Genomic DNA, 20,431 nt, shown 5'->3' with positions numbered 1-20,431 from the left:
CCAATAAACTCCTACATCGCAGATTGAAGTGTGCAGATTCTTATTTTGTTTATAACAAAAATACATATAAAATGCTAAATTAACAGAAACATATGAGTTAATGTTATTCTAAAGAAAGACTTTTGTACCTTTTGCTCTGCAACATGGATGTTTTATTTACACAAATAACACAAACCTCAAGGAGTTCTGCTGTGGGGTGAAGTTGCTAATGCTGACAGTTAGCTTCTACTAGTAAAGAAGTTATTTGCGGTTTCCTGAAAGCTAAACAAACAACAGCCTGCCCCGTGGCGAGCTAAGATGGATGAGTCCATGAATGTTTGGTGACAGTGTGACATAGATCTGTCAGGATTTTCAAATTCTAGCATTTCACCATTTATTTTCTGTCAGAAGCTAATGCAGGAGGCAGGTGTAGGAGACTATTTTTATGTTCAGCCGGCATGAAACACTCAAAGTGACCGATTATAATCAGAAATTTTCATTAACAATGTTTTTTTCAGTGAACCACGCCTTTGAAAAAGAAGAAATGTGAAGAATACGTGAGGATAATTTGTTCTTTCATGTCATTTGAAAATGTAAGCCAAGAGTTGAAATAATTAACTCTTCAAACATAAGAAAACTGTTCAAGAAAATGTTCAAAATCCAAAAACAACCTAAGATCTTTTTAAACTCATTGAAAAAATGTACAAAAATACTTTCTTAGCAACCTTCAGTTGTGCTAATCTGTATGCAGACTTTCTATCAAGTTGTTACAAACCCCTAAAGGCCATTTTTTGTATATGTAAATGTTTTTGTTCAGCACACACGAGCAAAGACATTTTGACTAAACAAAATATGGTTAAATGTTAGTGCTTTTTATGTCTTCTGGAGTCAAAAGGAAAGCCAAAAGTTAATCACATTGTTAAACCAATTAAATTTTTTACTGAGGATTAAAATCAACATTTAAGTCTTAGATTAAACTGTTTTTCATGATCGGTGGAGACTCCTTAGAACTGCAAAAAACATACATATGTACATTTGAGGAAATTAAAGGCAAAACATTTGTAATTTTTAACTGTTTCAACTCAGGTTCAATAAAATTTGACTAAAACAGAAATTTAAAAGGTTTTTATTGCAAGTTTCCTTTATCGTCAGTAGATGGCAGCACAGCCACTTGTTTCCTTTATTCCTAGACCATTTACTGTTTTTTTTTTTGGACTCAACATGCTTTCTCTAATTAAGCTGCCCTATTATCTCACATTATATTAGCTGGCATTTAGCAGATGAGTTTATGATTTCATCCCATAGCATTGTTAAACTATCCAATCATTCATCCTCGCATCACCTTACAGCAACCAGTGTGTATTAGCTTGTCTGGTTTCAAAATATTAAAATGAACCACAGAATAGACGTTAATGTTAAGTGTTCAACCCAAATCAAGATGGCCTCTAGAGCTAAAAATAATTTCATCTGACTTCAGGTCAATGTGTTAAAATTTTTTGATTAAAATGTTTTAGAAATTGACTGCGCGGTGACACAGTGCCTTGCAGCAAGAAGGTCCTGGGTTCAAATCCTGGCCTGTGATCTTTTGCTTGTTCTACCTGTACACACGTGGGTTCTCTGGCTTTATGGTCCAAAAACATGACTGTCAGGTTGATTGGCCTCTTTAAATTGTTTTTGGGTGTGAGTGTGTGCTTGGCTGTTTGTTCTGTGTCTGTGTTGCCCTGGAAAGCTGTCCCGGGTGCACCCCACCTGTTTTCAGGAGGATATGCTGGAGATAGGCACCAGCTCCTCGCAGCCCTGCGTTGATAAGCAGGGTGGGTGGATGTCTAAGAAATATAACTGAAGTAATACAGAAAACACTATGAATGGCATCATTAAGTACATGTAAAAAATCAAATGAAAAAATAAAATTGTGAAAATATGACAGACACAAAATAGCTGGTGATTTTATTTTATTTGCTTATTTATACAGATCCTTAGATACGAACAAGTTCAGTACGACAAAAATCTGTCCGTTTTCTTTTTAAATAACATCTCCACATGTGCACCTTATATATATATTTATTTATTGCATCCTTCAGATCAGATGTCTACTGTTTCCATCTTTACTTTATAAACTGTCGCTGTTATAACGGTGCAATCTTGAAGCAAATCCCTCCAACTTTCACCATTGGAGGATTTTTGAGCATTTTATACAGCAACACATTATTGCAAACAAAACTTCCCCCCAAAAAAGTATAAATTACATTTCTGTCCGCCTTTGCTGAGTTACATTCAATAAACCCAAAGTTTTAGTGCAGCTTGGACTTCGTCCTCTTGTTTTCCTCCAGGACAAATTTTGTAAAAGTGCTTTTAATTTGTTTGACAGCTTTAGACCAATCTGAGGATCCCTTTAGGGAAGCAGATTGTAGTTTTTCTATCCAGTAAGTGCTCAGAGGGGATTATTAGCCTGCTCTTAGAAGAGAAAATAATTAATCTTTAACAAAATGTGTCACTGAATTGAAAACAATAAAAAAAAAGTAAGCATAAATGCATGCATGTATGCACGTGCGCACACACACACAGAGAAAATGGTTGAACACTGACATATTTGCAGCTGGTGCAGAATCTGCATTCCGAGTAATGCTCCAATCTACACTCAACAAAATACAATTTTGAGTATACTTAACCAATTTGTGTCAACTGCTTCTGCTATACCTAGCTGCATGGATGTAAAGAATACTATACAGAGCCTAAAGCCTGATTCATGCTTCTCCGTCTGCGTCAGTGCGGGGACACGCACGCCATTATCCATCCTTGCGGGCCTGCTGGAGAGCTCCGCAAGGACGTACGGAGTCGAGCTCTCTTTACTAAACATCCGTCCGTCGAGACGGACAACGCAACCTTGTGATTGGTCAGGACGCCGCTGTCGTCTACATCGCCGCCATTGCACCCTCAAAAACATAAAGAGAGCCGAGGATAACTAGCGGCAGACACGGAGCAGCTTGAAGAATACCTCGCGTAAAAACTCTAAAACCATGAACGTTTAATTCCCCCGTGACTGGAGGAGTGAAAAGATGCGCAGCAAGCGTTTTATTTGTGGACGGAAATGACAGGAAACGTGGGTTTAGAGGTGGCGAGCGCATGAAGAGGTGGAGGATGAGAGACAAATATGTCCGTGTTAAAAAGTCTCTTATATACAAAAAAACACAATATAAACACACCATCTTGGACCGATACATGGGATAGATGCCACAGAACAGCGCTATGCCCTCTGTTGTCCTGGGGGGGAATTGCTTTGCAACACTCCCCAGGAGACGGAAAAGTATGAGAGCAAAACGCTTCCGTCAATCCGTGCGTGTCTGTCCCTTGCTGAGCTGATGGAGAAGCATGAATCAGGCTTAAGTCACACCCATCTAATTCTGGACCATGGGTCCCTAGAAAAACAAAAAAAAAATGGAGTCAATTGAGCTAAAATGACTATTTTTAATTCCATTTGTGTGCCATTGATTTTACATAAGATGTTTGTGAATTTTAAAGACACATTTTGACGCCAAGAATGCACTTATTTTCGAACGTGGGAAATGTTATTTTAGGTTTTGTATGAAAATAAGTCCAGGACTACAAATGTGAATCACCAAATCATCAAACCAGACACGAAAAAAAGCAGAGAAAAAGTTCAATGAACTTTAAATCCTTCCTTCAAGAGGAAAGAACCACCATAAATCTGGCCATTTGGTAAGTAGCAGCTATGCTAGGGGAGAGGAGATTATATGATGATGTCATATATGCGACGTGGCAACGTCTGATTTGTAGTCATGTTAATTACGACCTTTTACAAGCTGATAAATCTCAACGTACGTGACTGGCGTGGTTCGAAACACACAGAATTACTTTAATTTAAACTGAAACAAAACACGTGCGATTCAGGGTGTAAGGCAAAGTGGTTTGGAAAATATCTCTTCTAGCCCCATTGACTTGCATTCATTTTTTCATTCTTCCAGGGACCCATGAGCCGACCGGAAAGGGAGGAGACTTAAGCCGGGGACACACCAGCCGCCGAAGCCCCACGAAGCGCCGGGAGGCGAAGCGCTCACGAGATTCGGCTGCTGCTCGCTGCTCCTCAGTTCAGACCAGACGCTTGTTTCTCCGCTCCGGTCGAGGCGTGCCTCGTAGTTTTTCTTTTAACCACTTGGTGTGCTCCATTTGCTCTCTGCCTTTTCTCTGCTCTTTTCCTCTACACCCCCCTCCCCCTTGCTGTTTGTGTGTGTGTGAACCTATGGTGTGAACCAGTTAATAGCTGGCCTACGACACGTGGTCACACACACACAAGTTCGCTCTGTGTGTGTGTGTGTGTGTGTGGTTTTTATGCAGTGTCTGTTTACGAACACATCTGACTATTGCGGAATTGTATTTTGAAATGCTTTATTTTGTTAAATTTACCGGCCTGCCTCTTATGTCTAGGTTTGACTTCCTGCCAGAATTGACGCGGTTCACCCGCGGCTCGCGAAAAAAATGGAGCAGATGCCGAAACGATCGCTGCACGGCGCGGGCTGAAGCGCCGACACGCGGCGCTTCGGCGGCCCATGTGGTCTATAGAATAGGATAACAAGGGCGCCGAATGAAGGCGGTCCCCTTTTCCCAGCGCTTCGGCGGCTGGTGTGTCCCTGGCGTTAAGCTCCATATACATTGTTATGGTCATGTAAATTAATCCTTAAATTTAGGCAGTATGTACATAACTTGGTTATGTAAATTCAACATTTAATTTTTTACAGTGTAGTTTGACTAAAATATGCATTCATATAGCTAACCTGACATTCAAACTCATCTTTTTTCTCTTTAAATTAAAAGGAAAAGAAGAACAATAATTTTGAGGATGCAGACATGCAGTTGAATATTTTCCAAAACACGTTTGGTTATTTACGCTAAAATCAAAGTTATTTCATTTTCCTGAAGTGTTGTTGACTTAAGTTTTTTTATATAAATTTTGCAAATTGTGTCAAGCTAAGTGTTTTTAGCACTTCACATTATCTTTTGTGATTTTAAGGGAAATATCCAACCAGAAAGATTTTTTTTACTAAAATGCAAACCATACCAAACGAAGACCTTAAAAATATATATTTATATTTTCTTTAAGCTCTACATTTATTTTTTCCTCCCGAATATAAATAAATCCCTGTAAATTTCATGTACCGATTTAAACTGGAAACTTAAAGCAATACAATAAATAGCACAAAAGAACACCAGTAACAGTAATAAGTTTCACTTCAGTACAGCAGTAGCTCTAGTAAATCTTCACATTGTTTGGTAGAAGACAACAATAATCTACAGCTGAAGAAACATCAGACCTGACTGAGAGTTACTCAGTTTTATGAATTTTTTTGTTTGACAAAATAGACAAAATTCGCATTTGTCATTTGCTACATCGCTTCTCTCTCAACACTTCACAGAAAACGGTTCATAAATAACACAGCATCCAAGGTTAAATAAGGCAGGCAAAGAAATAACTCACATATGCGGTATATGGAGATATATTGCACACTTCCAGATATTTTATAAAGATATATAACCTTCCAGTTTCTACACTGTACACTTGCAGCGGCCCAGGATGGGTCAACGTCTTATTAAAACTATTTCCGAAAAGTTGCTCGTAAAGCTTTCATACCTATCATGTCATCGTTAAAGATCCCAACAACTCCAAGTCATTAAAAATAAATACCCCCCTTTTATCTTTTGAAACTGATTCACGTTTTACATGAATAAGTTATTTCCTGACTCAAGACTGAGAATGGTTAATGTAAGGTGATTTGGTGTCGGAGTATTTATGGGGTGTATTTAGTCTCTTCGTGTGTTTTTAAAGTGCAGATATTCAGAGTGAACTTTCTGTGCCGTCACAGGCTGGAGGTCTGCTCCTGGATCGGTGTGTGGTGCGGGGCCGCTTCGCAGTCCTTAGGTCCTTGCTCCACCCCCCGAGCATACATGAGGACGAGGGTGACGGTAGCGAACGTGGCTGCATTTACAGGAAATGCCCTCAGCAGTGTGGACGTCAGGCCCCGAGTGAACACCATGTATCCCTCTCTCCTGACGCTCTGCCGCACGCAGTCAGCGATGCTACTGTACTGATGAACCCCGCCCACCCCGTCTGCTTGGAGCCGTGATTTGATCACATCAACGGGATAGGTGGAGATCCAGGAGGCAATCCCAGCCATGCCCCCGGCGAACAGCAGTTTGGGGATCATGTAGGGGTCGTTGGATTCACAGCCCAGGCTGCGTGTCAGTACGTCATAAGACAGGAAATACACACCAAAGCCTGGGGTCTCACGAACCAGCGTGGTCACCATGCCTCGATTTATCCCCCACAGACCTTCCCGTCTGTAAATTCGCACCAAACAGTCCAGGGAGTTCTTGTACATCTTCCTGGAGGACTTCTTCTCTCCAGTGCCCTGCATTTGCATGCGAGTTTTGGCCAGCTCCATGGGACAGCAGATGACACACTGAATGGTGCCTGCAGCTGCACCAGCAGCAAACTGGTGTGTGGGGGTGTCCTTCCCCAACAGGCGCATGGCGTTTCCCTGGACACCAAACACTATGGCGTTGATGAATGCGAGGCCCATCATGGGAGAGCCGATACCTTTATACAAACCAAATACCTGAGTGAAAGGGAGGAGACATCACAACAGGAAACAACACTGTTGATTTCGTAGTAAAGGAGATTTGATGTGATGTAGACTTACCGACTCCTGTCGAATGATGGATTGGAAACAGTGAAAGGTTCCACGATAGAGAGGCCTATCGACACTCTGGACCTGTAGCCTCACCTGGGAACAAAAGGAAAAAAATATCACCAATCATTAAATCCTGTAACAGGGTTTCACCCAGCACTTTATAAGCCTGGCGGTCCGCCAGGCTTTGCTTGGCCACCCGCCAGGCTAAGCGTCATGCCCCGCCCCCTTCCCCAACCCTACCATGCCCGCTGACACAAACGGCGCAACGAAACTAGAGCCCTCCATCAGCTAATACTGGTGAGAAACAGCAGTGGAACATGTGCAACCCCCGCTCTCACAGAAGAGCTCTACAGGACGGAGACACATTCCAAATTTGTCACATCTACGTAACAGCCCTGGAGCTCAGGCTACGGACTACTCATAATCCGGTGCTGGTCAGGAGTTCTTCAGCTGTTACCACTGAAAGTTTAAGTGAGGACTGGGCTTATTACACTGAAAACCCCCTTCACTAATTCAGCTCAACCTACATCACTAAATAATTTACTATGCTAGCTAATACAGCTAGGCTAGCTGTGTGGACATGCCTCAAGTGGGAAGGGACAGTCAGAGGACAGTTTGATGGGACGTTCATATTGATAGAATGAGTTCCAGGATTGTACGGTTCAAAATAAGTGGTTCAAATTCATTATTTGTAACAAAAATTTTCATTTATTGGTTGCCATCTGTACGTGAAGAGCATTTCAAACAATCTGGAAAATCATGCTACCGAAAAACATCTCCTAGAACAGTTTGAGACACTCAATCAAAATATAAAACAGCAGGGCTGTGGAAAGAAAAATGTTGCTCGGAAACCTTAAGTATGTTATTTTAACAAAAAACAACTTTTTTAAAAATGTGTGTAGAGATAGACTATTTTTAGCACTTACCTTCACTGTGTCAAACGGATGTCCAACCAAAACTCCAGCTGCACCTAGTGACAATAAAAGCGGTACATTTATTTATCCTTTGATTTTGGTGTTACATATGTAAAAAAGTAAAATAAAAATAAAAACTTTTTTGACTTTTTTACCATGCTATGTCATTTTCTAATGAGAAAAATCCCCAAATCCTTTTCTGGTTGCGTTCATGCATTTACAAGCCTCAGATTCTATTTTGTTTTTAAAATTTTTGAAGCCTGCATACAGGACAAAGTTTAAAGGTCAGATGCACCTTCCAGAATATTCTGGCACCAGCCGAGGTTTAAAGCAATCATCCATATGGATCCACTGACAAATTACTTCTGCATTAGGGACAAAATACTACCATAAAACCATGTGTCCTGTCTACACAGACACATGTAATGGCCAGTACAGGATATGTGTTTTAGGTGACTATTGTTTTGTAACAGACTTGGTAGCCCAGTGGTTATGGCACCTGGCAGGTTGTTTTGCACAGGTTCAACTCCCAATCTCAGCAGTAATTTTTTTCTTCTTTTGGGGTTGGGGGTGGGGGGCTACACTTGCCAGAATTATTTTTTCAACCATCTATTTTTAAATTGTTTAAAATATAAGGACTATTATTATTTTCTATTTTTTTTACTTTTGTTTATTTAGCCAGTGTGAGTCTATGTGAGGTGAGCAGAGTAAATCAACTAAAATGCTGACTGGAATGGACCAAATTCAAAGATCTTTAGAAAATCTAATTATTTATATTTTAAATAATCAAATAAAAAAAGTAGTGTCTGGTTCTAGTATGTCATATTTCCTAGTTCCTACTGCTAGTATTTCATATTTCCTAGTTCCTACTGCATGAGTTCAGATGTATTAATTTATGCACTTCAATATTAATGTTCTGATTTTATTGAAAAACTCGTTCAATAATAGTTCCTTTACTATTGTGATCAAAAACATTTAATCTCAGTTCTGAGGCTGCTCTGTAAATAGTTTTCAAATAAACAATGCACTAAGCAACTTCTGATCAATCCATATCAATTTCAGACTTAAAATAATGTATTGATGTAAATCACACCCACTTCCGGTATAGGCCACGCCCACTCCAAGCACAGATACCGATACAGATAATTTAGATGGCTGAACAGATACAGTTACAGATAGTGGCGTACTCGCTCATCCCTAGTGTTTACACTTGTCAGCCTTCCAACATGGCCACGCACATTCCAGAATGTTATGCGTAATCACGCAAGATCACAAGCCCTATAGGAGATTAGTTCGCAGAAAACCAGTCTCTCATGATAACATTTACCAACAAGAACAGAACCAGGCTCTAAACAGTACGTTAAAAACAATTCTGTACAAATAATTTGTAAAACCTAAGGCCGGGAATCGATTAAAATAAATGAACTAATTAATCAAAAATCTGAAAAAAATTCATTGCAATTCTTTTTCTAGAAAAATCCAGCAATAAACATGCAAAAATATACTAGAGAGGTTCATTTTATTTAGAAAGAGCATAACTTGTTGGTGTGTGAAATCACTGAATAATGTCTTTAACAGAGAAAACCTAAAATCAAATCCAGTTTCTGTTCAAAAACATTGTTTGAAAAAGTCTGTTGTATAAACAATGAACAGGAAATAAATCTAGCACATCCTTTGTACGTTCTTGCTGTGGTTGTCTTCAGATTCCATTTTTGGTTATTTTTTTTTTAAACACAGATAAGGTTTTTCTTTACCTTGCTGACGTTTCGTTTGCGGCTGCAAACATCCTCAGAGCTAACGCTGATGGTGGCGTCACTTCCCACTCCGTTCATCCGCGGGCAGCAGAGGACGCCATCGTCCTCCGCTGCCTGCCCTCCCCTCTCCGATGATGCAGTCCCATGCGCGATCCAATGAGCAAACTCCATCGTCTCTGTTCATGGTCCCACACCCACGTCTCCTTATCTCGATAGCTTCTTTTATCCATCTTTTGTATTTCTGTTCGGTGTTTATGATCCTTGTGTTGTCCCAGTCCGTTACATAGTTTTCTCTTGTGCAGTGATCTGTTACGCCGTCGCCCTCCGCTGCCCGCCGTCAGAAACAGAAGGCAGTATAGCATTTATGGACATGAAAATAACCAGGCAGACCGACGAGACCCTAAACATAAACACATACAGGAAACCAACACACACAGACCAATATCTATTATGGACATCAGAACACCCTACCATACACAAAATGTCAGTTATCAGAACATTATATCACCGAGCAAACATGGTAACAGAAGAAAGAGACCGTAAACAAGAGGACAAACACATACAACACGCTTTAAAGAACTGCGGATACCCGACATGGGCAATAAACAAAGGAAAACAACAACAGAAAGAAAAGAACAACCTAAGCAAAGAACCAGAAACCCAGAAAGACAAGAACCAAAACCAGTGATAACTAGGGCTGTAGCGAAGCCTCGACGAAGTCGACGGCTCGATTCTAAAAATTTGTCGACGTCAGATCCGGAAGTCGACGCATCGCGCCCACTTGTTGCATCCCCAGGAGTTTGTAAATAGAGGAGGAATCTGCCTGTTCTTCCTCTAGTTCGCCCTCTTCTCCGCCTTCACTAACATCTCCGCCAAATACCGAAGACCCGGAACAACGTCCGTCCACTACTAGATTATTTTCCTGTTTTGCCCCTTCGTCTCCCGGCAACGGACAACAACTTCCGGGGTCAGATGCACTGCTTCGTGTCTATCGCAGATGTAGAAAATCACCGGGAGCGCTTCTCCCTTCATAAAGGAGCTTCTTTCAGACATTAGGAGAGCTGTTTTGGTGGTAGCAGTCTCTCCTCCGTGCTGGTCTGTTTGCTGCTGGGTGTTTTTGGTTTATTTAAACTTGGTAACTTGAACTTAATGTTGGTAAAGCTACTGTTAGCATCTTCGCTAACAGCTTCTTGCGTTGGGATAAGCTGTTACGTTTTGGTTTAGAGTTCATCTTTTTGTGGCGTAGATCTCCCTTTTATTACATTTAGAGTGTTGTGGGTTTTCGGTTTAGTGTAAAATACCACCTGAGTTTGGTTTAACCCGTAAGACCACTCGCCTCACGCACATAAGTGACCAAAACAAAGCAGCATGGAGACAGTCCCATCTCCAACCACCTCTCAGGCAGCAGCCTGCACTCCCAAGTTCTACACGTCATCAGAACATAACCAACCAACACAATAAACGCAGTGTTATACAAAATGGAAGGCCTGTAGTGTTTATTCTCTTACAGTAAGAATTTATCAATTTTTTTTGAGGAATTTATTTGAGATTTTCTGGTTTTTGTTAATTGTGCAATAGAAAAATAATCATTAGATTAATTTTCTAAATAGTCATTAGAATAGTCGACTATTCGATAAAATAATCGTCAGAATAATCGTTTTAAAAATAATCGTTTACCCCCAGCCCTAGTGATAACCCTACCATACATCAAAGGCATAACAGAAAAAGTAAGAGCAACAATGAAAAACACAACATAAACACACCAACAACACCATACACAACAGTTAGAAACAGACTAGTGCACCCAAAAGACAAGATACCAGCAGGACATAAATGTGGAGTAGTTTACGAAATCCCATGCAAACTCTGCAATAAAACATACGTAGGAGAAACCGGACGCCAACTCAACACACGAACAATAGCACATAGAAAGGAGTGTGAGTGTGAGAAAGAAACAAGTCGAAAACACACAAGAGCAGCAAAACAAGAAGCAGAAAGTACAATAAAGATGTCAGCCATAACAGAAATTAGGGATGAGCGAGTACACCACTATCTGTAACCGTATCTGTATCTGTTCAGCCAGCTAAATTATCTGTATCTGTACTCAGAGTGGGCGTGGCCTAACCCGGAAGTGGGTGTAGTTTAGCCGGAAGTGGGCGTGGTTGAAATCGATACGTTATTTTAAGTCTGATCAGAAGTTGCTATGTGTATTGTTTATTTGAAAACTATTTACAGAGCAGCCTCAGATTTGAGATTAAATGTTTTTGATCACAATAGTAAAGGAACTATTACAGAACAAGTTTTTCAATAAAATCAGAACATTAATATTTAAGTGCATGAATTAAGAGAGAGAGAAGAAAAGATCTTTTCTATAGCGCCTCTCAAGATAAAAATCACAGGGCGCTTCACAAAAACAAAACATGTAAAATAGAAAAAAGAATTTAGAAAATGATTAAAATATATTTAAAATGAGCAAAAAATAGACAATTGTGATTAAAAAATGTAAAGAAAGAGAGAGAGTGAATAGGAAAGAGGGAGTGGATCCTGAGGAAGAGGAGAGAGGTAAAAAAAAAACCCGACCGGAGCGGAGGCAGTGACTGACGCAGCACGAGCCGTTTTCAGCTCTGTCTCGTCAAAGGCACCACATACGTTACGAAAAAAGTAACTTTAAATAACTTTAAAAAGAAGCAAACTGAAGAAAACATAGGGAGTACTGAAGAAACGTAAACAGTGAAGCAAGCACAGAGAGATCCGTTACTGTCTGTGTGTGTGCGTGGATGGACCGGATGCGGACTGAGCTGTGAGCTCTCGGCTGCAGAGTTTTGTGTGTAGGGAGGGGCGGGTGCTCTATTTGACTGGCCAATCACAGAGCATCAGTTACTCAATGAGGATTTTCCTTCAGCACGATTACAGATATTTACAAGTTTTACTCGTTTCATGCTCGTACTCGTCAAAAATGCTTTATCCGTACCGGATACTCGTCTGAAACGAGTATCCGGCCACATCCCTAACAGAAATACAAAAGATGGATAAAGGAAGCTATTGAGATAATGAGATGTGGATGTGGGACCATGAACAGAGACGATGGAGTTTGCTCATTGGATCGCACTTGGGACTGCAAAATCGGAGAGGGGAGGCCAACAGCGTCCTCTGCTGCCAGCGGATAAACAGAGTGGGAAGTGACGCCACCATCGGCGTCAGCTCTGAGGAAGTTTGCAGCCACAAACGAAACGTCAGCAAGGTAAAGAAAAACCTTATTTGTGTTTAAAAAAGGACCAAAAATGGACATTTTAGCACAGTTAGCTTATGTTATCCAATGCAAATGTCATTTTCAACAGCATCAGTTGAACTAGGACTGCCAACTCCCCCAAAAATAAAGAAGGGACACCTCGTTGGCATGGCCCCCAAATGCTTTGATACGGCCCTGGGTGGGACGGAGTTTTGAAGGTGATCTGAATTGTATGGCATATATGAATATTACGAGCTTATAAATAATATTTATTTTATAAAATTAAAACATGTAGTGGGACAACAATTTTCTTTCCAAGCTCTTTGTTTTGTTTTCTTATTAGTTGACTATTAACCTGTCCTGTCTGCATCTCCCTGTGACAGATGCAGGATCTAGTTCTCCAGAAAAAAACGCTGCCTGGCCGCGGCCGTGGAGCTCGGATGACGAGAGCAGCAGCGATGCGTTTCAGCCACGAATAAAAGAAAGTACCAAAGCAGTTATGAACGATCGTGTGTCAAATATATTTTGGTGGCGCCGCTTTGAGAATGTTACTGTGGCCGTGTGCAAGACGCAGATGCTGGTGGAGTGCAAGAGCGCTCTGCCTCTGTTCATCTTCTCCAATCAAAAGACTCCTCGATGCTGAGAGTTCATAATAACTTGATCTTTTTTCTGGCTCAGTAAATTATGGTTTAGACATATTGTCCAGGGGGAAATATCAAGACATTTTGGAGGATGGTGGCTCCGGGTTAGAGAGATGGTCAAATTAATTGCGTCATTTACTTTTAACATATTAAAATAACAAAATTAACGCTAAAAATTAACGCGCTAATTTTCCCGGCCCTAGTAAAAACAAAAAGAACAGAACAGTCAGTAAATTACACTAGGCAGCACGACCCTGGCTTCACTCCCTGTTCAGCTGCTCTAAGACAAGAACATGGGGCTGCATGGTGGCGCAGTGGTTAGCACTGTTGTCTCGCAGCACGAAGGTTGCAGGTTCGAAACTCGGCTGCGGCCTTTCTGCGTGGAGTTGCGTGTTCTCCCCATGCATGCGTGGGTTTCCTCCGGGTACTCTGGTTTCCCCCCACAGATCACAACATGCCCTATAGGTTATAAATTGTAAGTCGCTTTGGATAAAAGCGTCTGCTAAATAAATAAACATGAACATAAACATGCGATTTGTGTACATCACATGTGTCAGATACAAGGCCCACAGGCCCGATGTGGCACGCCACATCATTTTATGTGGCCCGCGAGAGCTTCGAGTGTCTTAAAATACGTCTATGCTGCTTCAAAGTATACATTGGCTATAAACTACATTTCCCATAATGCTTGGCAATCGTGTTCCCAGTGCAGGGGCAGTATTTCGCCACTCGGTCGCAGTGTATCCAAATTCGTGTTTACTTAATGCAACAAGTGAAAATAACTATCCACAAATTATCCCAAAATGTCCAGGAACAGAAAGATTGATGCAGAAGGAAGGTGTTTCAACAAAGATGGCACATGTTTATGCTTCAAGGAGAAAAACCGGTATCTTTACAGTCATTAGCGCCCCTGCTACTCGTATCAGCGTCTGCAGCGGTACCATCCTCCGCATTGGACAAACTGAAAACACTCCTCTTACTCAGCACCGAGTTTAATCAGCAATTTGCCGACTTTGAAGCCCAGAACTGGATTTGAACCACTCAGTAATCTGTTTGCTGCTGACAGAAAGTGCACCGACCAACTTCCAGACCGAGATGATTTAACGAAACTCAAGTCTCAAGTATGACTCTATGGGTGCTGCAGTGTTTATCTTTCCACACTGACACAACTGCATGGTCCAGCTGCTCAGATGCTCTCCATGTTCAGCAGCACAGACTTATGTGAGCAACTGTTGTCTGTGATGAAGATGAACTAGACAACACAGGAGTCTCACTGATGAACCCCTTCCTCAGCTCAGAGCTGGAACAGGTGAGCATCACAGTAAATTAGACTGGTGCAAACAGAGCTTGCATTATTTTGCTTTTATGCACTTTTTCTGCTCCAAAGCATGAAAGGTAATAGGTGAGATTACATTTTCATTTAAGAGAATTACTATTATTTATTTTTGTTGTTGGCCTGTGAAAAATGATTTCACCTACTTTAAAACAGGAGCTGGAAATATTAGATAGAATAGTAGAATGGAAATAAATAGAAAATCCCACTATTGTCCCTCAGTGGGGAAAGCTTGGTGTCCCAGCAGCAATAACAATCATTAAACAGGGTATCTGCAGGTTTAAGGGAGCCAAATTTAAGACTTTTTAAGGCCACTTTGACCAAATTTAAGCTATTTTTTAAAATCAAATTTAAGCTATAATTTCCAGCTAATGCCTGGGGCCGGTGCTAACCACGTCGTGAACGTGGGATTAGCCATCCAGTTACCATTAAACTTGCACTTCCCCATGGCGCAAGCTCCCACTAGCTTAACCAGCTAATGTGCTCATCTAAAAACAGCCCCCTTTCACAACCAACTGAATGTGTACGGTTCCGCTTACGTCAACATCGTACACAAAAAATGCTGAACACTAACTAGAAATTCACGAAAATTTTTATAGAAATAAAATAATCTTGCTTATTGGGTCTTTGGTAATTTAAGACCTTTGGAAACTGGATTTAAGGATTATTTGTCATTTAAGGATTTTCAAGGCCTTAAATTTGGAAAAGCAAATTTAAGACTTTTTAAGACTTTTTAAGGACCCGCGGATACCCTGTTAAAGGAGCAACAAAGGAGAGTAAAAAATAAGAATAAACAAGAAAATATAAAATAGAAATACTTAAAAGATTCAAAAATAAAAAGAAATTCTGAATGTATACACATTTTAAGGAATACAAATATTTAAAAGAATTGAGACATAATAAGAAACGAATACCACCGATGTGCTTTATTTAAAATCGATTTGCTCGTGTGTAATTTGGTTATTCCACATTCAGTGTTACTGCAAAAATAAGTTTGTTTCCAAATGAAAAGTTTCAACCACACATAGATGTAGGTAAAGGAAAATGTGCACATTGCAGTCACTTTTTTAAAAAATTTGAGTTTGGCCCACGACTTCGTCCCAATTTTTCATTTCAGCCCAGTGGGAATTTGAGTTCGACACCCCTGGTGTACATAGAGGGGTACATGCAGTCAGAGGGCAGCTTGATGGATGATGAGGTTTTTCCACAATTGCTCAATTCAGATGGGATTAAATTTACCCAATTTTTGGACTAAGTATTTCATAAATTGCATGCCATCTGTGAAGAACATTTCACGCAAAATCGCACAAATGCTCTAAAAAAAACATAATTCATCCAAGCCCCCACAATGCGGCTCTAAAATTGAGTCAAACCCGGAAGTACCAAAAATTGCAGTTCCACCCTCATCCACTAGGAGCTGGTGTCAGAAGCGAGCAAAATCCTCATTGACTCCCATGTTAAAAATGCCAGTTTCACAGCAGAAATAAACATGTTTACAGCCTGGTTCCAAAACATGTTTTTTTGTTTAAATGATCTAGTTTACACTCATGACAACTCTGAGGGGGGTGATTTTTTTCTCACTCTTCTGTTTAAGTGTATTAAAAGCCTAAAAGTCTGTATAATTAATGAGCATCAGACCCACGTGACCGCAGAGCTAGCTCCGTGGAAAGGCCTCAGTAGAGCCTCGGTCTGGTCTGGAAACTGTTCCGGGATTTTGAGTCTCTGTGTTTGTGTTTTCTTTTATGGATATTATTGTGCAATTGTTGGACAAAATGACTTGCTGTGGCATTAATTGCACTAATAGAGCGTCCAAGGAGTCTCCACTGAGCTTAGATTTAAACATGTACTGTTTAACCATGAAATTTAAATGTAATAGGGTAAAACCCAGTGCATTTAACATAATGCTGCACTTTAGAAAATGGGTTGAAATATAACATGTTGGTGGAGCTGGGTTCCGACTATCGGCTTGTGGAGCTCTCAGGAGACCGATGTTTTCCACCCGGAATGCCGGCTGTTTCTCCCCGCAGCCCGGTCCATCTCTGTCTGATCGCGGTTCCTGATAGCTGCGCGGGCTGCCGGCTAGTGGAGGTCTCGGAGACCTCTGTGCTCCACCCGGTTTTACCCAGCAGTCAGCCTGGCGTATCTCTGACTCAGAAGCTCTGGTATTGTGCCCAGTTAACTCTGGTTGTAGCTAGGTTGCTACCTCCGTTAGCTTAGCTCCCACCTCCACGTTAGCTTTGGGTTAGCTTCAGGTTAGCTTGTAGCTAGTTCGACCGGGTGTCGTCAGTTGATCCCAGCCTTACAGCCCCACCCTCAGCTCCACCTCTCTTCCCTTTTTTGGAATTGTCTGGGCTTGACGGAACCTGTGACACGGTCAAAATGGCGGTGGTGGCCACCTCCCATTTCTCCTCAAAAACGTGTTATTGGAGTCTATGGAAATTAATTGTCCAGTATTTATATGTCGATGAATTCACCCCACCTTTAAATGGAATATTTACGAAAGAATAGAAACATTTATATGTTGACTTATTATTTTCACTTAATTCTATTCAATTCAAAAATACTTTATTAATCCCAGAGGGAAATTGATTGCTGTAGTAGCTCTGAATAATAATAATAATCAAGTCATCAAAGAGTTGTTGTATATTACAATGGCTGTTGGCAGGAAGGATCTCCAGTAGCGGTCAGTGTTGCAGCCAAACTGAATAAGCCTCTGACTGAAGACACTCTTCCGTTGTCGGACAGTCTTGTGAAGAGAACGCTCAGGGTTGTCCATCATTTTCTTGATTCTCTGGAGAATCCTTCTTTGCATTATCTCCTCCAGCGGTTCCGAAACTGCCAAAACTCTGGCTGAGTCCTTGAAAGGGCTTGGAGTTCCTCCATCTTGTTGGCCAGTGATCTCACATTGCCCATTATGATCGATGGAAGAGATGGTTTGAATTTCCACTTTTTCTGTCTCTGTCTTGCTCCCGCTCTGCACCCACGCTTCTTGCGTTTTAGTTCATTTGGGATTTGTGGCTTCAGTTGAGGTATTATTTCAGCCTTTCCAATGTTAATCAACTGCTCCCGATTGTAAACCAGCTTGTTGTCATGGTTATGCATCATAACAAATGCTCAAAAAGTGAAAAAAGCGAAAAAATAGCAGTAAAAATCCTCCAAGCTTCACAGCACCAGAAACAGAAAAGTAAAGTGTCCAAAAAATACTGTTTTTATTGAGAAACGTATCAATTAATCAAATGAAAATTCACAAGTGAAATGAGAAAACCTTTCATTTAGTTGCCAAAATGCATCTGCACGCAGTGTACAACTGAGACATGTCATTGTGTTTTGGACCGAGGACAACTTGTGTAGGTTTTCAATAGAGAAACCAGCAAACGAAGAGTTTGTCCTCTGTTCTTTTCCTTAGTGTCATAAAACATGACAACAAATGGCACTGTGGTCAGTTTCTCTTACAGTCTGTCGTACAATCAGTACAGACACACCTATGATTAATGTCATTACAGCTGCTTAGATTTATGGCTGTCATGTTCATGTTTAGACAATTGAAATTAAGTTAGCTTAGTGTTATTTTTTTATTTTTTATTTATTTGATTGTTAAAATTAAAATGTGTTGAGAGTCACAGTACGAGTGCCTGGGGGTGAGGTGGGGACAACGACGCTCATGAGTCTCCCATGGTAAACAAACACGGCAAACTAAGCTGACATAAGCACCTGGTTTATCACATGACCTGTTTGTAAAGTAAAGCCTATCAAAGTTGTGTCACTGATGTTACCAACACACACAAACAGGTGTTTGTTTTTTTAGAAAAGTGGCCAGTGACCATAATAATAAATCAGATGACAATGTGTCATCAAATACTTCTTATACTCAAAAGCATGTTAGCTTTCAAGGAAAACCTGCCATACAGGAAGTGATCCGCTTTTAATCTGAGGGTTTGGTTTCCTCATTGTGGATAATCCACACGTCGGTTACTGAAAATAAAAAGAGCATGGGATTGGCCGTTGAAGGGGTGTGCTGTGGAAGGTGAGGAGACCAAAACCCCTGGGTGTACTTTGTGTTTACATCATGCTTTGAATTCCACAGAGGCAAACAGGTGATCTCATGACTGAAACATGGCGTTTTTGTTCCGCAGGACACACATGTAATTGATTTGATCAGCCTTAAAAATGCAATACCACTTGTGGCAAGGGAATTTACATCAGGATGCTGGTCATGAAGTCCTAAAATAATTTTGTAGAAAATCAAAGTGGATTTTGGAGGATTTAAAAAAGGTTTTCAACTGACACTGAACAAAGATATCACCTGACTTTACAGGAAATGGAAACGATCCCGCATTCAGCCATTATCAAGACACCTGATAGCTGCAACTTACCTCCGATGCATCCTGCAATGAAGTCCATCACCTTCCTTTCAAAGGCTCCTTGCTGTGAGGGATTTATTATATATAATTTCTAATAAAGCTGTCTGAAGCTAAATTGTTTACAGCACGTACAACACCGGTGACTTCGCTGAAGACAGTGCTGTTAATCAGGTTGATGGACCACCGCTAGCTTATATTGTCAGTGTTTACATTAGCTGTAAGAAACGACCGGCAAACTAGTTTAAACCAACAAACGGTACACGCAGTATTTTACCGGGTTGCATGATATCTGCAGCCTTTTATCAACATACAAGCCCGTATTTACCCGCGGTGATGCTAGTAGTATCTATGTGGACACCGTCTCTCGGGTTTAATCCGAACAGCCCTCGTCACAGGAAGTAACTTCAAACGGACGGCTCTGATTACGCCGGCTTCGGTTTCTGTCCAATCAGAGCGAAGAGAAAACGCCGACACCCTGCACGAGACATAATACCCGTCTTTCATTGGCTCTCAGTGTCCGAATGTTTTCAGCTGGTGTCGAGTGTGTTTACAAAATGTTTAGATCAATGAAAAAGAGTGTGAGTGAAATTTATAGACAACAGTTGCCTTCATGGCGTGAAGCTGTGGAACTACGTTTAAAAAGCATTCAGGTTTTTTAAAGTGGCAGTGTAAGGAAGCCCATTAATGCCACGCCAAAAAAATTCTCACTGTGCATTACAAACATGATTTTCGAACTCGTAAATATGAATTTTAACTAATTTTCAAAATCCTAAATACCAAAACTCCTAAACATGAATTTGAATCTCATAATTAAAAATTTCAGACTAAAACCATGACTGAAGTTATTATTTAAAATGTTCAAACTCAAATGTATGACCTTCAAATTCATAATAGCAGCGCCATTCTTTGTGTAGAATAAATAGTACTATAAATGCTTGCATGTTATACTGCTCAACTGATGTATTATTGAATGTGTGGATGCTAGTCTTCTGAAATGTCATGAATTGCCCATTTTTACTGCACAGTGCCAATAGGTAGCAATAATAAAATGACGGTTAACTACTTTGTATCTTATAATTATGACTTTCAAATTTAGAACATTGTCTCTGCATTTCATAATTATAAGTCTGAATATCATAGTTTTGATTTTCAAACGCATAATGATTTGCATCTGATAAATAGGACTTAGTCTTACATCGAAGTCTTTTAATTTTATAAAAATGACTTGTGTATTTATTCTCATGATTACTTTTATTCAAGATTCAAGATTATTTTCTCACAGTAGTACTAGAAAATCTTCATTGCACTCAATTCAATAATTAGATAAGGAGGTAGTATGAAAAGATAGGCCTGTAAAGATCTAAAATAGACATTTCACACACGCGCGCGCGTGCACACACACACCATTTTGGCATGCACATGAATCTGTCACACACAACCATTGTTTTAACGTGCCTATATTTTCTGCAACTATAAAAACAACATTGTAAACATAAATTAAATGAATGCCACCCCA

At 40.4% G+C, this 20,431-nt stretch overlaps 1 protein-coding gene across 3 annotated transcripts; it reads right to left on the bottom strand.

The window, feature by feature from the left end:
- Positions 1 to 847: 847 nt before the first annotated feature.
- LOC107378071 (mitochondrial basic amino acids transporter) lies at positions 848 to 19,512 on the bottom strand. Of its 3 annotated transcripts, none has more exons than XM_054748457.2 (4): positions 9,352 to 19,512; positions 7,610 to 7,653; positions 6,693 to 6,776; positions 848 to 6,589 (listed from the first exon to the last, which is right to left on the bottom strand). In XM_054748457.2, exon 4 carries the CDS (start codon positions 6,573 to 6,575, stop codon positions 5,850 to 5,852), a length of 726 nt encoding a protein of 241 aa, XP_054604432.1. In that variant the 5' UTR covers positions 6,576 to 6,589; positions 6,693 to 6,776; positions 7,610 to 7,653; positions 9,352 to 19,512; the 3' UTR covers positions 848 to 5,849. The 3 variants fall into 3 exon arrangements, with proteins under 3 accessions (XP_054604432.1, XP_054604431.1, XP_015803573.3); XM_054748456.2 differs by having other exon boundaries at positions 867 to 6,608; positions 9,352 to 19,509; XM_015948087.3 differs by having other exon boundaries at positions 867 to 6,608; positions 18,928 to 19,509.
- Positions 19,513 to 20,431: the final 919 nt, after the last annotated feature.

Source organism: Nothobranchius furzeri, chromosome 2 (genome assembly GCF_043380555.1).
Source record: "Nothobranchius furzeri strain GRZ-AD chromosome 2, NfurGRZ-RIMD1, whole genome shotgun sequence".
NCBI classification, from domain to species: domain Eukaryota; kingdom Metazoa; phylum Chordata; class Actinopteri; order Cyprinodontiformes; family Nothobranchiidae; genus Nothobranchius; species Nothobranchius furzeri.
Note: the sequence above shows the minus strand (reverse complement) of the source record. Positions and strands in the feature narration are given on the sequence as shown.